The sequence below is a fragment of the Prionailurus bengalensis genome, chromosome X, assembly GCF_016509475.1.
Source record: "Prionailurus bengalensis isolate Pbe53 chromosome X, Fcat_Pben_1.1_paternal_pri, whole genome shotgun sequence".
NCBI classification, from domain to species: domain Eukaryota; kingdom Metazoa; phylum Chordata; class Mammalia; order Carnivora; family Felidae; genus Prionailurus; species Prionailurus bengalensis.
Genome location: NC_057361.1, coordinates 33,247,299 through 33,264,521, shown reverse-complemented (window position 1 = coordinate 33,264,521; position 17,223 = coordinate 33,247,299). Strand labels below are relative to the sequence as shown.

Below are 17,223 nucleotides of genomic sequence, written 5' to 3'. Positions count from 1 at the left end.
AGAAATCTTGAAAGTTTGACAAGAAAAATATTTAAAATTTTGGTCTGGGCAAAGATCATGAGCTAAGTAGAAAGACAAATGGCAAAGTAGGAAAATATTTACAGCATATATTGTAACAGAGTTACAATTCTCAATATAAGCATCACAATAGAAAAAATGGGCAAAAGACAAAAAAAAACAGGCTAGAGAGACCTATGAGTCTAATGACTTCAATTTTTAAATTTTTCTGACAAGAAATGCTTGCACAAGTGCATAGCTATGTATGCACTAGATACGTGGGACAATTTTGTCTGCTATTAGTAAAGATTGCACAGGTACCAAGTGTCCATTACTTAAAGACTGGTTAAATTAATCATGGTACATCTTTAATGAATAACTATATAGTCATTTAAACAATGAGATAGATATAGATCTATACAAACCAAAACAAAGGATATCCCTTAAAAATTGTTCATTTAAAATTATAATCTATGAACAGTATGTATAGTATTATTATACATACATAATAGTAGGATATTATTAATATATACATATATAGATAGATATATCATATATATATACATATATAGATAGGTAGATAGGTAGATATCCACAGGTATACAAACATGCATTTGTGCATAGAGAAATATCTGGAATGATAGAACTCTAATTCTTAGTAATAATAACAGCAAACACATTGCAGTTATGTGTCAGACACCGTTCTAAATGATAAATGAGGACATTAGGCTAAGTGAAATAAGCCAGTTACAAAAACAAAAAACAAAAAAACAAATACTGCATGATGACACTTATATGAGGTATATAAAATAGCCAAACTCATAGAAGCATAGAATGGTGGTTGCCAGGAGCTGGGGGCAGAGGGAAAGTGGAAAATTATTGTTCAATGGGCATAATGTTTCAGCTATGCAAGGTGAATGAGTTCTAGAGATCTGTTCTGCAATGCTGTGCCAATAGCTAACAATATGGTATCATATACTTAAAAATATGCTAAGAGGATAGATGTCATGTGAAATGTTCTTACCGCAATAAAAAAGCAATCACAAATATACACACCCTTTGGCCCAGTGATTCCACTTCTAGGGCTTTAGCTTTCAGATATACCCATACACATGCAAAATGATATAAACACAAGGTTACTCATGATAGCATTATTTGTAATGCAAAAGATTGGAAATAATCCACATATCCCTCTCCGTGGGACCCAGTGACTAAATTCTGGTTCATCATATGATGTAATATTATGCAACAATAAAAATGAAGAGTCGTTTATGTACTTAGGGTAATCGCTAAGATAGCAAGGTGCTACCACTGGTATAAAAAAAAGACAAAACTCTATATATAGTACACCTATTCGCTTATATATATACACAGAATATCTCTGAGAAGATCATTAAGGAACTGGTAACACTGATGGTCACCTGGGAAGTGAACCGAGTTGCTGGAGTGCACAGTCGATGTATTTCTTTTTTTGCTTCTCAAACTATGTGACCCTATTACCTATTCAGAACATGAATTAGATTAACATTTAGAAAAAAATACATGTCATTATAAAAAAAAATACATGTGCAGAGAAGCTGACCTTTGGGCTCGGTAGATGTATTTAGAGTTTCCCGTGAGCCGGTATAGCAGCAAGAAGACATAGGCACTGCCAGCCACACCGTGGCAAATGCCAGGCCCCTTCTTTAGCAGGCCCTTCTGCCACGTAAGTTCCCCACACCGGATACATGTGTCCAGGTACTGTGGTTTTTTGGAAACGAGATAAGCTTTGGCAAACAGGTAGGCAATTCCTGTGAAAACATCAAAGACATCAGAGGTGACTTTTGGGCTTGATGCTATTGAGCAGAACTTCTCAAACTATAAAAGGCTTACAAATCACCAGTGCATAATACCCATCCTAATCTGGTAGGTCTGAGGTGAGGGGCCTGAGATACCACATTTCTAACAGATGCCCTTCCAGGAACCACATTTTGAGTAGCAATGCTATAGAACCTTCTAGAATTTTACCTGTAAGATTTAGTTTAAGTTGTTTGAATGGTATTGTGGTATTGGCCCCTGGAGAAAGAGCAACAAGTACATAGAGTGATAAAATCCGTAATTTACAAATGGATTAATATTTAATGATGCATACTCTGGTAAGCATTACGTAAAGCTGGCTATTTGAAATGGCTAAGTGTTTATACAGTCTGCTGTTCCCCCACAGGGGTTCAGAATTTGTAATGTTAAAGTACTTATAACTATACACCTTTTCTTAAGACAAAACTGGGAGTCCTTCCAGAAACAATGATGATTCCAAACGACTTGGCTAAGACTTCTACTCCAGCTGTGAAGCCAGTCCTTCCCTACTCAATTGTTCCAAAGGAAGACACTTGCCTTCAAAACTCCTCAACAAAGGCAATCTCAATTACACGGGCAGGAACAGAAACAAGAGAAGAGACAGCTATTAATAGAAACGATTTCCCCCAAGTTCCAGGTGCTCATATTCAGAGAGGAGATTAGTAACGCAAGATCACTCTTCTCTCCTGAATGGCCTCTACCTTTCTCCTACATAAAGTGAGAACGACTAGAATTTCGCAGCTATCTCAACTAGGGTTATCTCTGCTTTTCATTGCATTTTGACTAGGCTATTTTACAACTCTGTGGAGTTAGAAATTACCTTGTAGGAAACTGATAGCAATGTAAATAATTCCTATTCCTAGAAAACACATTCTGTCTGGTAGAGGTTGGATTGACTTCCCTCAGAAGCAGCCAGCTTTGCATCTAATAAGCAAATTCATGTCAGCATTCCTAATAGGCAGAAGTAACGTCTGCTCCTTGGATTTTCCTTTGAAAACAACTGTAACACCTTTCTGGTTCCCTCATTAATTAATGAGCTAAATAAAATCATTGATATATGTTTATTTTATATTTGTATGAGTCATGATTTCAATCTCTTTTTAGAAATTATCCTTCAACACTTCCTATGTTTAGCATATAACAACAGGCTCTCCTCAGCCAAGGCTTTCCAGTCAATCACTGACAATGGTCACCTATAGCATTGTCTTTCTTCAGTTCTAGGAACAAAGTGTCTCCCACCAGCTGAAAGATGATTTTGAAAGAACTGAACTTATTTATACATTTATTCATTTTTTGTATCCATTCATTTGTAAGTGCTCATTGATTACTGTATATACAGCCCCAGGCAGGGCTTGCTTCATGGGCATGTTACCACTTTGAAATGAATAATCATTTTTTAAAAGTTGGCTGCATTTTCACTTTGTACTGGGCCCTCCAAATTATGTAGCCAGTCCTGGCCCTGGGTAATATAAAATAAATGGTAAACAAGATTCCTGACCTTCAGGAAGGCACTGTCTAGAAAGGGAGAGAAAAATTTGTACATGTGACTGACACATAATAGGACATGTAGTTCATGATGCTGTTGGAGCATAAAATGAATGATGCTGTTAATAACACTACTGGGATCAGAAAAGTAGAAGTTCCCTGAGGGAGACAGTTGTGTGAGGCCAAAAAGTCGGGTTTTCAGGGCACCTGGGTGGCTCAGTCAGTTAAGCATCTGACTCTTGATTCCAGCTCAGGTCATGATCTCATGGTTCATGACTTCAAGTCCTGAGTCTGGCTCCACGCTGACAGCACGGAGCCTGCTTGGGATTCTCTCTCTCCTCTCTCTCTGCCCCTAACCCTGCTTGTGCTCTCTCTCTCTCTCTCTCTAAATAATAAAACTAAAAAAAAAAAAAAAAAAAAAGAAGTAGGGTTTTCTTCAGGACTTTGTAGGATGCATAGGCAACTCCAGGCCCAACATGAGTTAGAGCATTCTAGGCATCAAGATCAACAAGGCAAAGGTTTGGAGCCAGGACAAAAAACCCACATGAAGACCAGTGGTGCAGTGTTTTGTTGGGGATTGGTTGGTTTTTTTTTTTTTTTTTCAACGTTTATTTATTTTTGGGACACAGAGAGACAGAGCATGAACGGGGGAGGGGCAGAGAGAGAGGGAGACACAGAATCAGAAACAGGCTCCAGGCTCTGAGCCATCAGCCCAGAGCCTGACACGGGGCTTGAACTCACAGACCGCGAGATTGTGACCTGGCTGAAGTCGGACGCTTAACCGACTGCGCCACCCAGGCACCCCGGTTTTTATTTTTAATGACAGGATTAGCATTACAGACAAAATGTCCCACAGTGGTGTCGAGAGACCTCCAGAAGTACAATGGGGTAGCTATGAGCTGATCATGTTGGCAGAAAGATGGCAAAGAGGCTAAATAATGAAAGGCTCACAGGACTTGGTGGCTGTTAAGATACTGAGTAGCTACCATATGCCAGGTACAGTAGTAGGTGTCCCAGGTTTTAAATAGCCCCTGCCTTCATAGTATTTATAACCTAACTGGAGGCATCTGTTAGGTTATGTGAGGGGAAGCACACAGGGAGGTTCCTAACCCACACCTAGAGGCAGGAAAGGCCCACTAGGGGGAGGGACACAATCTAGCCTGACTACCAAAGATGAGGAGGTATTAGCCAGGTGAACTGAAAGCCCTGGGTGTTCTGCTGGATCCCCTTGACCTTACTGGCATGCGCCCCATCTCCCAGTTGCTAGGAGTTGGCCACTAATAAAGCTCACAGCTGCCCTCTTCCTGGGAGATTTGCCCTCAGTCAAATGGGAGGCTATGCTATATGCCCACCAGCCCCGCAGATTTCAGCCAATGACTGGCTGACCCAGGGATACCAAAGGTCAGCTCTCCTGCCTCAAGATGGACCAACTCTGTGGTGTAATCTGTGCTTCTCAGCTTCCCCTCAGGACCAGGTGAAGCTGGTATCCAGGTGAGACACAGAAAGCCCTTTCTGACTGAGCTTTGTGACTCTGTTCTTCCTCTTCTCCTCCATTACCTACTTGAAGCTCTTCACTTCAGTAAAACCAAACCACCCACAGTTCCCCTTCCTTCACTATGTGGTTCCAAGCCTCTGAATGACTCTTCTTGGAACACACTTCCCAACTTTCCTGGCTTGGCCAACTTACCTCAGGCATCACTGCCTCCTGGAAGCCTTCCCTAAACCTGGAGGGGCACCAGGAATCCCTCTCCTGAGTTCCCATAATTCCCTATACAAATCTTAGCACTTACACTATATCATATTAAAATTACCTGTTTATATGCCTGGCTCCCCTAGGATAGTGCAAACCCGTAGTCTGTGGCATGGGATTTGACATGGCAGGGGCTCCACAAATGTCTGCTGACCTTAGAACGTCTCATTTCCCACCCCAGTACAGGCCAACCCTGAAGCGGAAATGAGGTGTGGAAACAAGAAGGGCTGATACGGTCCAACGGATGTATTAGCCCAAGGCAGCTTAATAGCCATTGATTCTATGGTTCTGGCAAGAGACAAAGGGCCTCTTCCTGCAGCCTGGATCACAGAATGGTACATGGAAGGGACCTTAGAAGACTTCTAAACATATTCTAACCTGATCCCATTGAAATCCAAAATAGGGCTGCTTAATCTAAAAGGAAGGATGTTGGGTTTCTTTGCTTTTGATAGGAACCGTGTCATTTTGTCGCCAGAGCACTGATAAGAAACCTAAGTAAGCGACGATTATGTGTTTACCAAACACAAGGTGGGGGGGGGGGAAGAAATCATTACTTAAGAAATATGGCTTGAGAAGCCAAACCTGTGCAAGCATGCAATCTAGCAGAGCCCTGTGACAGCTCGACTTGGCATGCATAGTTTCAACACATTGGAGAATCACCACCCAAGTCCGCTGTGCAGTCCGTAATTGCACAGAGGTGTGCATTATACAGTGCACGACAAGGTTTAGTGACCAAACACGCTTGCACTGCACAAGCCCTTGTTCTCCATTCAAGGTCACATACTCAGGAGCCCTTGTGAAATGATGTTAAAAAAGAGCCACACCTGTGTTTCACACAGAGTAAAGGAAATGCACTGTCAGTGTCACCACAGTAGTGACATAACATAATGCAATCCAGAGTTTATTTTAGGCACAGCATTTATTTTAATGATTTTGTAAATGACTCTCATCCTGCATTTCAGAATCATTAAGGCTATGAAGAGGTCATAGGAATCTCAACACACTCATTTCACAGATGAAGAAACAGAGGCACAAAAGGCACAAAGCATTTTCTCAAGGTCATTTAGTGGTTAGTGGTGGAGCTACAATTAGAACCCAAGGTTATTCACTTCGAGTCAAGAACTACTTCCACACCGCATACATGGTAACTAAGGCTGTCTGTCACCTGTAGAGGTGGGGTGAAGGACAGTCAATAGGAAGCAATTATAGGGGGAGATAAGGTATCACTGATGAAATTCCACATTTGGATTATCTCTGGCAGGTTTTTAATCACAGAATCAGTCTGCTGCCCCAAACCATCTGTGCTGTTCATAAATCTAGCCTCAAAAATATTTTCCTCGAACAAGTGAAAATTATTTTTCTAAGTCATCTGTTTTAGAATTTTGGGGAGAGCTTACTGTTGCTGAATTCAGAAAAATCTTGATGGTTTTTAACCTGTACTTATCAGATTTATAATCATTCTTATGCTGTTTTGGGCACATTTCATAAGAGGAAGACTAATACCCTTGATTGGGAGTGCAGGTTGGCATAAATAACGGGCCCCAATTGGTTCTTTATTCATTTGTGACTTGGTTTATTTGGGGCAGCCCAGTGAAAACGTGGGTTAAATGATTTTGCTCTGCAGCCTATATTTAATCTTACCAAGACACTGAACGTGAATGATATATGAGGACAAATAAAGTCCCCAAGGTGATGAATCCTACGCTATACTGATACAGCACAGGATTTACAAAGACAGAAGGCATGTGGCATATAAAGAGGACGAAATAAGTGCCCTGTAAGACACCCACATCAATGAACTGACCCAGTCACTTGTTTTAATGGATTATCTTCCCATGCTTCATAGGGCTCTTACCAGCACACCGAGTCCCTTTAAAATATTCTATATTTAACATGGGACACCTCCGAAATTCAAGGATTCTGGGGGTGCTTGGCGGATATCCAGAAACCATCACTCAAAATGATTCACGGGAAATGGGAAGTGGAGTGCTGAGCGTAACATGAAGAGAGAGCATTTCCAGAATGGTCAACAACCGTGTTTTTCTCCAAAAAGTTCAAAGCAAGAAGAAATGGACTCAAATTACCACCAGCGGGAATTAGCTTGGACATAATGCACAATGCCTGGCGCTGGTACAAGCACACACAGGAGCCTTTGAAGTCCCTTCCTTAGGTAAATGCGGCCGGCAGAGAAAATCTGGCCAATGAGCCAAAACTTATGTTATTACTGAACTGAGACAGGACCAAAGAAAAAAACCGAATTACAGTGGGATTAAAGAACATTAATTAGAGAAGGAGGGGAAAGGAAGTAATAAAAATCAGGTAACAAACTACAGAGAAATCTAATATATTCTACAGTTGTGCTCACGGCATTGAAGCATAGCCTTGAAAATTAAATCTGTTCCTAATCCAAACTTTTTGTGTTATTTTGCTATTTTAAATCTCTCCCCTGGCCACTCGACTGAAATTAATTGATTTATTTGAATTTAACTTATTTCAAACTGCCCCTTCTCAGAAGGCCTAACAGTGTAATGGGATTTTTTTAAAAAAAAGAGAAAGAAAAGATGGAGTCTGATAAGTTTCTAGGCTCAATTCCAGAGAGTTCACTGCAAATGGCTTCTCAGTTCTCTAGACTTTTTATGAGGTAATGATGAAAATCCTCATTTGAAGAATTATAGAATGGTGCATCTCAAACTTTAATGCACATATAGATTATGCAGGGATCTCGTGAACGTGCAGATTCTGATTCAGTGGGTCTGGGGTGGGGCCTGAAGCTCTGCATTTCTAACCAGCTCCATGTTGCCCATGCCACTGGTCCAGGGACCACATTTTCAACTAGCAGCCTCCAGATCCACACTGTCCAATGTACCTATTAAGTACTTTCTATGTGGCTAGTCAGAATTGCGATGGGGTATCAGTATAAGATATGCACTGGGTTTCCAAGACTTTCGTATGAAAAAGGTATAAAACAGCTTAATTTTTAAATTGTTTGCATGTTGAAATAATACTTGGGGTATGTTGGGTTATAAAATATCTTACTGAGATTCGTTTCACCTGTGTCTTTTTACATTTTAATGAGGCTACTAAAAATTTAATTTCATATGTGGCTCATCTTATATCTTATTGGACAGTGCTAGTTTAATTTATATACAAATAGACACTGATCATGTATTTTTAAAACTACACGATCAGTCCTGGAGATCCTTTACGGATCAAGACTTTTTTAGCTTTGACAAGTTTCATCTTGACCTTTCAATCTCATGTAGTCATCGCATAGATGAGAAATACCATCACTTCTCAGAGAAAAACACCTCTCTTTGGCTAAGCCCAGTGAAAGGCAATGTTTTCAGGTAATAGTGTGGGTGAGACCTGGGGCGCCATGGCACCAGTGCACCAGCTCATTCTCCCTCTCGATGGCCTCGCCAAGCTCAGGTGGCCAGTTGCAGTTCTGCTCCTGCTCCATGAGGAAGTCCACACTCTGCCATACCAGCTCCTGATCTGAGGGCTTGAGGTGCTCGTGGTAAGAAAGAAGCATCTGGAGAATGGACGACAGGCCATGAGCCGCTCCTATATCAACACACAAAGCATAATTAATTCACACAATTGGGAAGAGAGCCCATTTTGTTTAGTGAAAGGACAGAGTATCAAAAAATGAATGGCAATATTATGTGAAAGCACACACAGTCATATAATAGTAAAGCTCCTAAGAACTAGGCTTCTGGGGAGCATATGTTAGAACAGGGATCAGCACACTACAGCCTGCAGGCCACATCTGACTCACTGCCTGTTTTTGTAAATAAAGATTTATTGAAATAGAGCCACGTTCATTCATTTGTGTGTTATCTATGGCTCCTTTTGTGCTACAGCGGCAGAGCTGTGTTTGTGACAGAGACATATAGCCCACAAAGCCTAAAATCTTTATTGTCTATCCCTTTGTAGAAAAATAGTTAGTGACAACCCATTATAGAGAAAAGATTTTTTTAAACTTTTCAATTAACATAAAAAAATAAAATGTAATTTAAAAAATTTTTTAAAGAAAGGTGGGGCACCTGGGTGGCTTAGTCAGTTAGGCATCCTACTTCGGCTCAGATCATGATCTCACGGTTCCTGAGTTCGAGCTCTGCGTCAGGCTCTGTGCCGACAGCTCGGAGCCTGGAGCCTGCCTCAGATCCTCTGTGTGTGTCTCTCTCTGCCCCTCCCCTGCTTGCATTCTGTCTTTCTCTCTCTCAGAAACAAATAAACATTAAAAAAATTTAAACTTTGTAATTAACATACCAATAGCTTTTATGAAAATCCTCCTACAGTGCTTAAAAATAATTTGTTCTAGGTACCTAAACATTCATTCATTCACTCAACACATCAGAATTAAGCACCTAATACGTACCAGATACTGTTCTCGGTGTTGAAGATAAATGAATGAACAAAACAGACTAAATCCCTTCTTCTGTAAAGTTAAACACTAATAACGGGTATTAATTTACTTAATCCTTCACATTTAGCACTGTATATCGGGCACTGTCTAAACCCTGGGGGTACACAGATGCATGTGACCTGGTCTGATTCTTGAAGACCTCCCCATATGGTACAGTGAGAAAGCCAGACTCATAAATAGACAAATAGAATATGAAGTGATAAATGCTGTTATGAGACATGTGTACCAGGAGCTAACAGAGAACCATGGGAGGATCTGAGGGGGCACTTGAGGTTCTGTCTACACAGGTAGTGTCATCTGAGAAAGTCTTGAAAAATTCCTAGGAGTTCCAGCATAGGGTACTGTACTAGCAAAGGCCTGAGCCTGCTTTCAGAGAAGGAGCTAGCTCAACAAAGGTAAAAGTCAGCCCAGCCCTGCAGGGGTTTTCACTCATTCCTAATGAGTAGAAGGCTGGTTGGTGGGAGGTGCTGGGTTCAATATATTTGGAGGGCTTGTTCTTTAAACTCAACTCTGTAACTGTGAAGCTTTCTCTCTGCACTCAGGCCCTCGGAACTCTTGAGTGCCCAAAAAAGGCCTTACAGTTTTATCCCGTCAAAGATGATTCTTCTTAAAATTCAGTTGTAATACTTGAAGGTGCCTTTCTTTCGATGGCTTTTAAATTGTTAGGGAAAAAAAAGCTTACTTTTCAGGAAAATATTTATGCATCAGATAGCCATCTGGTTTGTGCTATACATGTAAATGTCTAGAATGTTAATTTCTCTAAAAAGATGAAAAAATGGAAAGAATAGTTCTATTAAGGAACTCTAGCAGACACTGTCAGTGTCCTGCCCATCACCTCGTCTACACTCGCCATTCTGGTGCACCTATCCTCCTCCTCACCTTCCATCTGAAGCATTTATCATTCTGCCTGAGGCTTTCTCTGGCCACAGGGGTATGCCCAGCTCACAGGAGCAGGGTGGAAGTCCTAGGGAATTAGCAGGTCTGGGAGCAGCCCCTCAACCCATGAAGCAGGGAGTTGGTGGATGAATACTCCAGTTTCCTCATCATTTAGGTGGGATAATTCTGAGGCACATTCTATACAGCCTTCCGGGACCCCAGTGGGACCAAGCCTGAGTTATCCACAGTTGCTCACTATTACATCCTCTATTAACCTTTTTCTGTACTCTCGCTTCCTCATTCCTCTATCAACACTTTCTAGGGTCAAGCCATTTATACCCAAATCCTTGTCTCAAGGTCTGATTCTAGAGAAACTCAGTCAGGAACTTAAAGGTTCTTTGAGAAGTCTCTCAGAGAACTCCCAGTCCATATGCTCATTGCTGAAGTTGTTCATCAGCTATTCACTCATTCATTTGGTTACCCTCATTAGGCACAGGTTCTCTGTAGACGACCAGGGATCACAAGGATAAGTAAGCAAAAGTCCACATCCTGAAGGTGCACAAAGCCGGCTGAGGCGGTCGGACAGGTAAGCCACTAAATAGAGTGTGATGTGATAAGGGCTCCAATATAAGTGTGGCAGGGTGACCACACTTGGCAGGCCAATTTTGCTTCAGGGCAAAACCTGAAACATGTGACTGTTTTTCCAGAGAGGATTCAATAGACCCATTTTCCAAAAGCACCAAGTTTCTCAATAGCTCTGGTGATGTCTGATCAGTCTTGAAGTCTGTGTAGAAGTATTACAGAGAATTGAAGGGGTCGGAGGAGGCTGGGCCTTCTAGGCAAAAGGAAGAGGCACAGAGATTCTGAAGATATGAGAACACTTGGCTTGGAGGAGATTACGCTGCACAGACCCAGAAAAGGGAGGGAGATAAAGCCTGAGTTTGGAGAAGGGAACAGGAACCTACAAATGGCCTTGCGAGTCATGCTCAGGACTCTCTTTCAGGGAGCCACTGAAAGATTCAAAAGGGGAGTAAGTAATTTTCACTTTACATGCCTTCTAGCTCAAAAGGGGCCGTTGTGATTCAGTAAGCAGTCTGTTAGTAACCCACTAGCATTAAACACTTGAAACTGTTACTGGCTTCATTGTGTTTCCCTGTGCATTGGCACTATTGGCAATGAGTGTATAAACTGTTCACAAACTTTCAGTGAAATTCAGCCAATGAACTCACGATCTAGAATAAAGATTTTAGTCTTTAGTAAAAGTAATCATTACAATAGCTGCCCTTCTGTCAAGCTATGAAAACAAACATTCAATTGTGATTTGTAGTATCTATCAGTATTTGTTTTCAAGTGGCATTTAAAAATTTTTTTTTCAACGTTTATTTATTTTTGGGACAGAGAGAGACAGAGCATGAACGGGGGAGGGGCAGAGAGAGAGGGAGACACAGAATCGGAAACAGGCTCCAGGCTCTGAGCCATCAGCCCAGAGCCTGACGCGGGGCTCGAACTCCCGGACCGCGAGATTCAAGTGGCATTTTAAAGTGTTTCTAGTGAAATGAAGAGGAATGACCTATGCCCCCCCCCCAAAAAAATCTAGTTTGTAGTCAGTGAGGGTATCAGGGACTCCCTTCTTCCTACAGGACTTTGCCAACAACACCTTCACTCACCCAAGTATTCAGTTCCATAGTAAGAGTACATCAGAGGGAATGGCTTCCTTTTTTTCATGGCGTACTGCTTCCCAGAGTCCAGAATCGCCTGGCAAATTGATTTGATCTGTGCTGGGCTCAGTACCTGTGTAAGGAAATCAAGAAGCAGAAGTCCAATCAGGATCTTCTTTTTTCCTCAGACCCTGGATTTTCTTGTTAAAGAGTTCATCAGCATATCCACCCCCCACCCCAAACATCCTTTTCCTATGTGTAAATAAGCTTAGCCAAGAACTGATGCTCTTTCTGTTGTCAAGTTTATCCACCCTCTTCAGGAAATTTGCTGTGTTGATGGGGAAACACACACTTTTATTGCTAAAGGCTTTTATAAAATGCAAAGACCACTTTACAGTGGTTGTATCATTAATCCTTGTCATTGGAACGAGAAAGTGCTCAGAAAAGAACAAAGACTGGGCCTAACCCATCATGCTTAACAAAGCTGTTACTCCCAGTGTGTGGTGCAGGCCTGGACCAGACAATGGGCCTTCGGTCTGTGTCATTTAGACTGCGCTTATAAAGCCACAATTCTATGAGACGCTGCCGCATGACAGACTCACTGTAGCCTTTGCATTCCCGGAATGAAACCAAAGTCCAGTGGGCACCAAGGCAAAATAACTTTCAGTAGCAAAATGACCCTGAATAGACAATGGCTAAAATGCAATGACTCGCCGTCTTCCATAGTTGACTCAATACACCCACAGTCCGTTTTAGGACTATAGAGATTAAAACGTTCTCAAGCCTACAAAGCCTCGTTGAGTTTATTAGAATTCTGCTCAGGATTGAGATGTTTTCTGCCGCCCACTCTTCCTCAGGGCAGATGAGATGCTCCCTGCTCCCTTTGGCCCACTCTATCTTTACCATGACTCTTTGGAGGAGCACTTACCACCTGGTATGTTTCTCTCTGTCTCTCCCTCCCTCTCTCTCCACTAGACGATCACTTATTTGGGGGCAAAGACTGTGGCATCTCACCTTTTTGGTATCTTTGATTGCTAACACAGAACCTGAGGGGGCCTTTGGTAACCCATAAGGGAGCAAGTAAGTGTCAGGTTTACTTGCATGAAAAGCAGAGCCCTCCCTTTTTCTCTTCTTTCCCCAATTATTTCTTAAGTCCCTACTATATGGCAAGAGAGCTGTTCTGGATGCTGGAGGTATGACAGTGAACAAGGTAGACAAGACCTCTGCTTTCACAAAGTCAACCTTCCAAAAACACAAACCTGCAGCAGAAAATTACTAGCCAGAGTAACCATGGCCACTGCTCACCTCCACACCCACCCCTCCAAAAATCACCTAAAGTTCAGCCTTGGCCTGATTGAATGAATCAAGGAAAAGTCCATTCCATTTTGGCCTCTCTCCTAAGACTCACACCTCAAATCTTTTTGCCTGATATCTAGCATTATACTCACTGATTCCTTCTGAAGTAAAGTACTAATGATTTCTTTCTTTTCCTTCCTTCCTTCCTCCCTCCCTTCTTTCTTTCCTCTCTTCCTCTCTCTCTTTCCTTCTGCAGGGTTTTGCTCCTCTGACTTACTCAACATGAGAAGGGTAACATATAATCCAGGTTTTGGCTCCTCAAATCTAGCATTTAATTTGGGATTACCTAATTAATTTCTTAAAGAGGAGGCTGTTCATTAACTAATTAATTCTGCCAATTAACACTTACTGAGCTACTATTCCAGTGAGGCCCCATACTCGGTATTATAGGGGAAATTCTAGAAAGCCTGGGACATATCTTTTCCCTACAGGGAATTCACTATCCAGAACTGGAGATGAGATATAGTCAAAAGTCTTCCATAGGACAATTTAAGTTCATGAGCCTAAGGGTGGAAAGAGACAGTAATGCAGAATATGTGTCACAGACCATGAAGCACCATTCAGCTTCACTAAGACTTCACTATCTCCTCATTTTCTACCTGGTTGCTCTGAAGCAATGGTGTTGTGGCTTTCAACTTAAGTTTTCCTTCCATTAGCTACCTATCTTTGTCTTTTGGGTATTCTCCTTTCTGCCTTAAATTCCTGACGATTCTATCCTCCCAGGCACTCCCACCATCATTTCAGGGCTCAACCTTGGGTTTTTCCAGAGCTCAATAGCAAATTTCTCCTAGATGATTTCCTAGGAGATTTCCTGCATCTACTCAAATTGCTACCCCAAATTTTCATTTGCTATTAAAAACATCTTTTCCTTTGTGCCTTTCTATCGGTGCCAACTGATCTTATGTTTATTATTAGTGTTACTCTACTTAATAGCTTCCATCACCAGTCTCACATCAACCCCTCTAGGCTGCCTTGCTCTCAGAAACCTGCAAGAGCCTCAAAAGGCATGGGCTTAATAGGACTCTAACCTTGGGGCACCTGGGTAGCTCAGTCGGTTAAGTGTCCAACTTCAGCTTAGGTCATGATCTTGAAGTTCATGGGTTCGAACCTTGCATTGGGCTCTGTGCTGACAGCTAAGAGCCTGGAGCCTGCTTCAGAGTCTGTGTCTCCCTCTCTCTCTGTCTCTCCTCCACTCACTCTCCGTCTCTCTTGATCTCTCAAAAATAAATAAACACTAGAAAAAAATTTAAAATAGGATTCTAACCTGGTCCCAGCCCACGTTTTCTTGGCAATATATGTGGCTCTTCAACTGAACTTAGATCCTGTCTGCCAATATTGGTCTGAATCCATAAGACAGAAAGTTTTTGTGATAGGAAAAAGGTCCACTGTTTTCGGGGTATATTCTCATTTGAATTACTAGAATTCTCCCTATTTTTACTCCTGTGCTAATAATTGAATCAGCTTATTCTTTCCTCAGTTGAACATTTATTAATGATTTCCTCTCTCTCTCTCTCTCTCTCTCTCTCCCCTCTCTCTGTCTCTTTGCGTGTGTGTGTGGGGGGGGGGGCGGGGGGATTCACCTGCTTGTTTTAAACCTAGGAGCAAAATCAACTTAGGTTATATGTGATGCCCTCTTCCTTTCTTTCCATCACTAATCCACAGCTCAGAATAGAGCATGAGTTTACAAAGGATTTCAAAACCTCCTGGGTCTGTGCATCATGTCTGGGTGGTTTCCTCTTATCTCCCTGAAACACTGTGACAAACAAAGAGAAACTGTGCTTGTTTGGCTGGATAAAGACCAGTTATGCATGCAGTTTTTTATCTCTGGGAACAGACAAGACCTACCCTTGGGTTTATTGATGAGCAAATAAAAACTGAAAACAGTGCTCATTAAAGGTGTGTGGAGGAGGAACACAGATGAAGAGTGTGCTCTTTTTCTTCCCCCTGAGCAAACAGCACAGAAAGAAGAGACGTGACCGCATCTGTCTGCTTCCTCCGGCATTCTTCCATCCCTGCACCTGACACACAGGAACACCCACGTGAGCACACATTCTACCTCTGAGAAGATGGCCACTGTGCTTCTGAGATGCGGAGGCCCCGGAATGAGGAAGTGACATTTCGGGGTGGGGTGGGCGGCGGGGGGAGGGGGAGTGACGGGATGGAAGAAAAGGGGCTCCCTGCCCATTAGGCATTTACCAAAACAAACCCAAACTCCCTCTCCTGTATTTGTAGCACCTAAGGCCTATGTGTGTACTGATATCTTGGATGGATTTGGTTCTTTAATTGCTTTTTTACACTGAATTAAAATAAATTACAATATCTCAAAAATACAAAGCAAGTCAGCTGTGGTTTGATTTAAGCAGTTTCATTAGTTTAGCTGATGCCCTTCACTAGCTTTCAAACAGGTGTCTGTTGTGAACTAGTCCTGTTGGGCTGGACTCTGAGATTGAAAAGACAGAGAACAATAAGGCCCACGCTATGTTTCCTGGCCCGACCTGAAGGTTGTGCGGTGGTTGAACCACCTCCATGTGGAGGAGAGATTTTCATTAAGGAAATCCATGAGATGAACCAAGCCATAGAAAGCTTCCTTCACCACACATATCTTTCCAGGGCAAGTGTCCTACCCACAGGCCCTCTGAAGTGGCAGTCCTGCTATAGCTAGAGATCAGCCAGTGCCAATGTCAGTAACCAACAGTCCAAAACGTCCTGAGTATTTGATTGCCCATCTACAGGGAATGCAGAAAGCCACTCCTATATCACACCAATATGTAGCAGACTAAATCTTATATTAATTTTGGTGTTTTCATCAGCAATTTATCTGACTCCAATCCTTTGACTACCATATGTGCTGGCAGAGGCTTCATCCCAGAGAAAAGAAACAAGCCATTTGACCACCTGTGAACATTAAAAGGACTTGATAACCATGGACCACAGCTTTGAGGAAAAGGTTTTTGAGTTGTTAGAACCTGGGTATTTTTGAACTTTAAGTTGATACCATAAACAGTAGACTTGAAGGACATATAGGGTCAAGATGGAACTAAAAGCTGTTCACGGTAGGAAAAGTTGACGCAGAAAGGAAACCAGGAAGTTCAAAGTTTGTTTGGAGCTCCTGCTTTCCTTCCTACACCCCCTTGTGCCAAGCCTCAGGAGAGAGCCTCCAATCCCCGGGATAGGTCTTGGGATTTATAGGTAGCTAGGATATGTGCCCCCTGCTCCCTCCTGCAATTTGGGGAGATGGTAGCCTCAAAGATGTGTCTCTTGCCTCAGGGTCTGGGGCCAGTAAAAGAGAGAACACTTCATGGCACATCCCACGAGAGAGCCAGAGACAATTCTAAGTTTCCCATGGGCACCATCGTAAGGCAGGAAAAACATCCCAACCCCAAAAGGAAACTTCTTTTTAAAAATGCCCAGTCCAAATAATTTCAAATGAAAAAGTTAGGGAAACTTTTCTGGAGAAAGTCAATATCCACAATTGGTTAGGTTTTTGTTTTTGTTTTTGTTTTTGTTTTTTTTGGTTTGTTTTTTACTTTTTATGACTTTTTGGAGTTGTGGTTTGGTTGGAACCCACTAGGTTACAGAGAAGAGCCAGGGCTTCACAAAATCTCTGGAGTGGGTGGAGATTTACTTCAGGTGCTGAGGGGACAAAAACTCAGGGAAGCTCCTTTAAGGTAGAAGGAGCTTAAAGAGAAAGGATAGGGCTAAGGACAGCTTTCAAGCAGGAAATAGATCTTGATGAACCGAACAATTCATGTTTGTGCAAAGCCTGTGCAAGGCACTTCGGGGGGAGAAGTAATCTTAATAATTAGGCTAATAATACCCGAACTATTTAAATAACG

General features: G+C 42.0%; 1 protein-coding gene across 1 annotated transcript in view; it reads right to left on the bottom strand.

The window, feature by feature from the left end:
• LANCL3 (LanC like 3) overlaps positions 1–17,223 on the bottom strand; it is a 97,046-nt gene that overhangs the window by 6,835 nt on the left and 72,988 nt on the right. The window contains exons 2-4 of the mRNA XM_043570078.1: positions 12,041–12,164; positions 8,435–8,632; positions 1,580–1,787 (exon numbers count right to left, since the gene is read on the bottom strand). Of these exons, the coding sequence (XP_043426013.1) occupies positions 1,580–1,787; positions 8,435–8,632; positions 12,041–12,164 (530 nt within the window). The remainder of the gene's footprint in view (positions 1–1,579; positions 1,788–8,434; positions 8,633–12,040; positions 12,165–17,223) is intronic.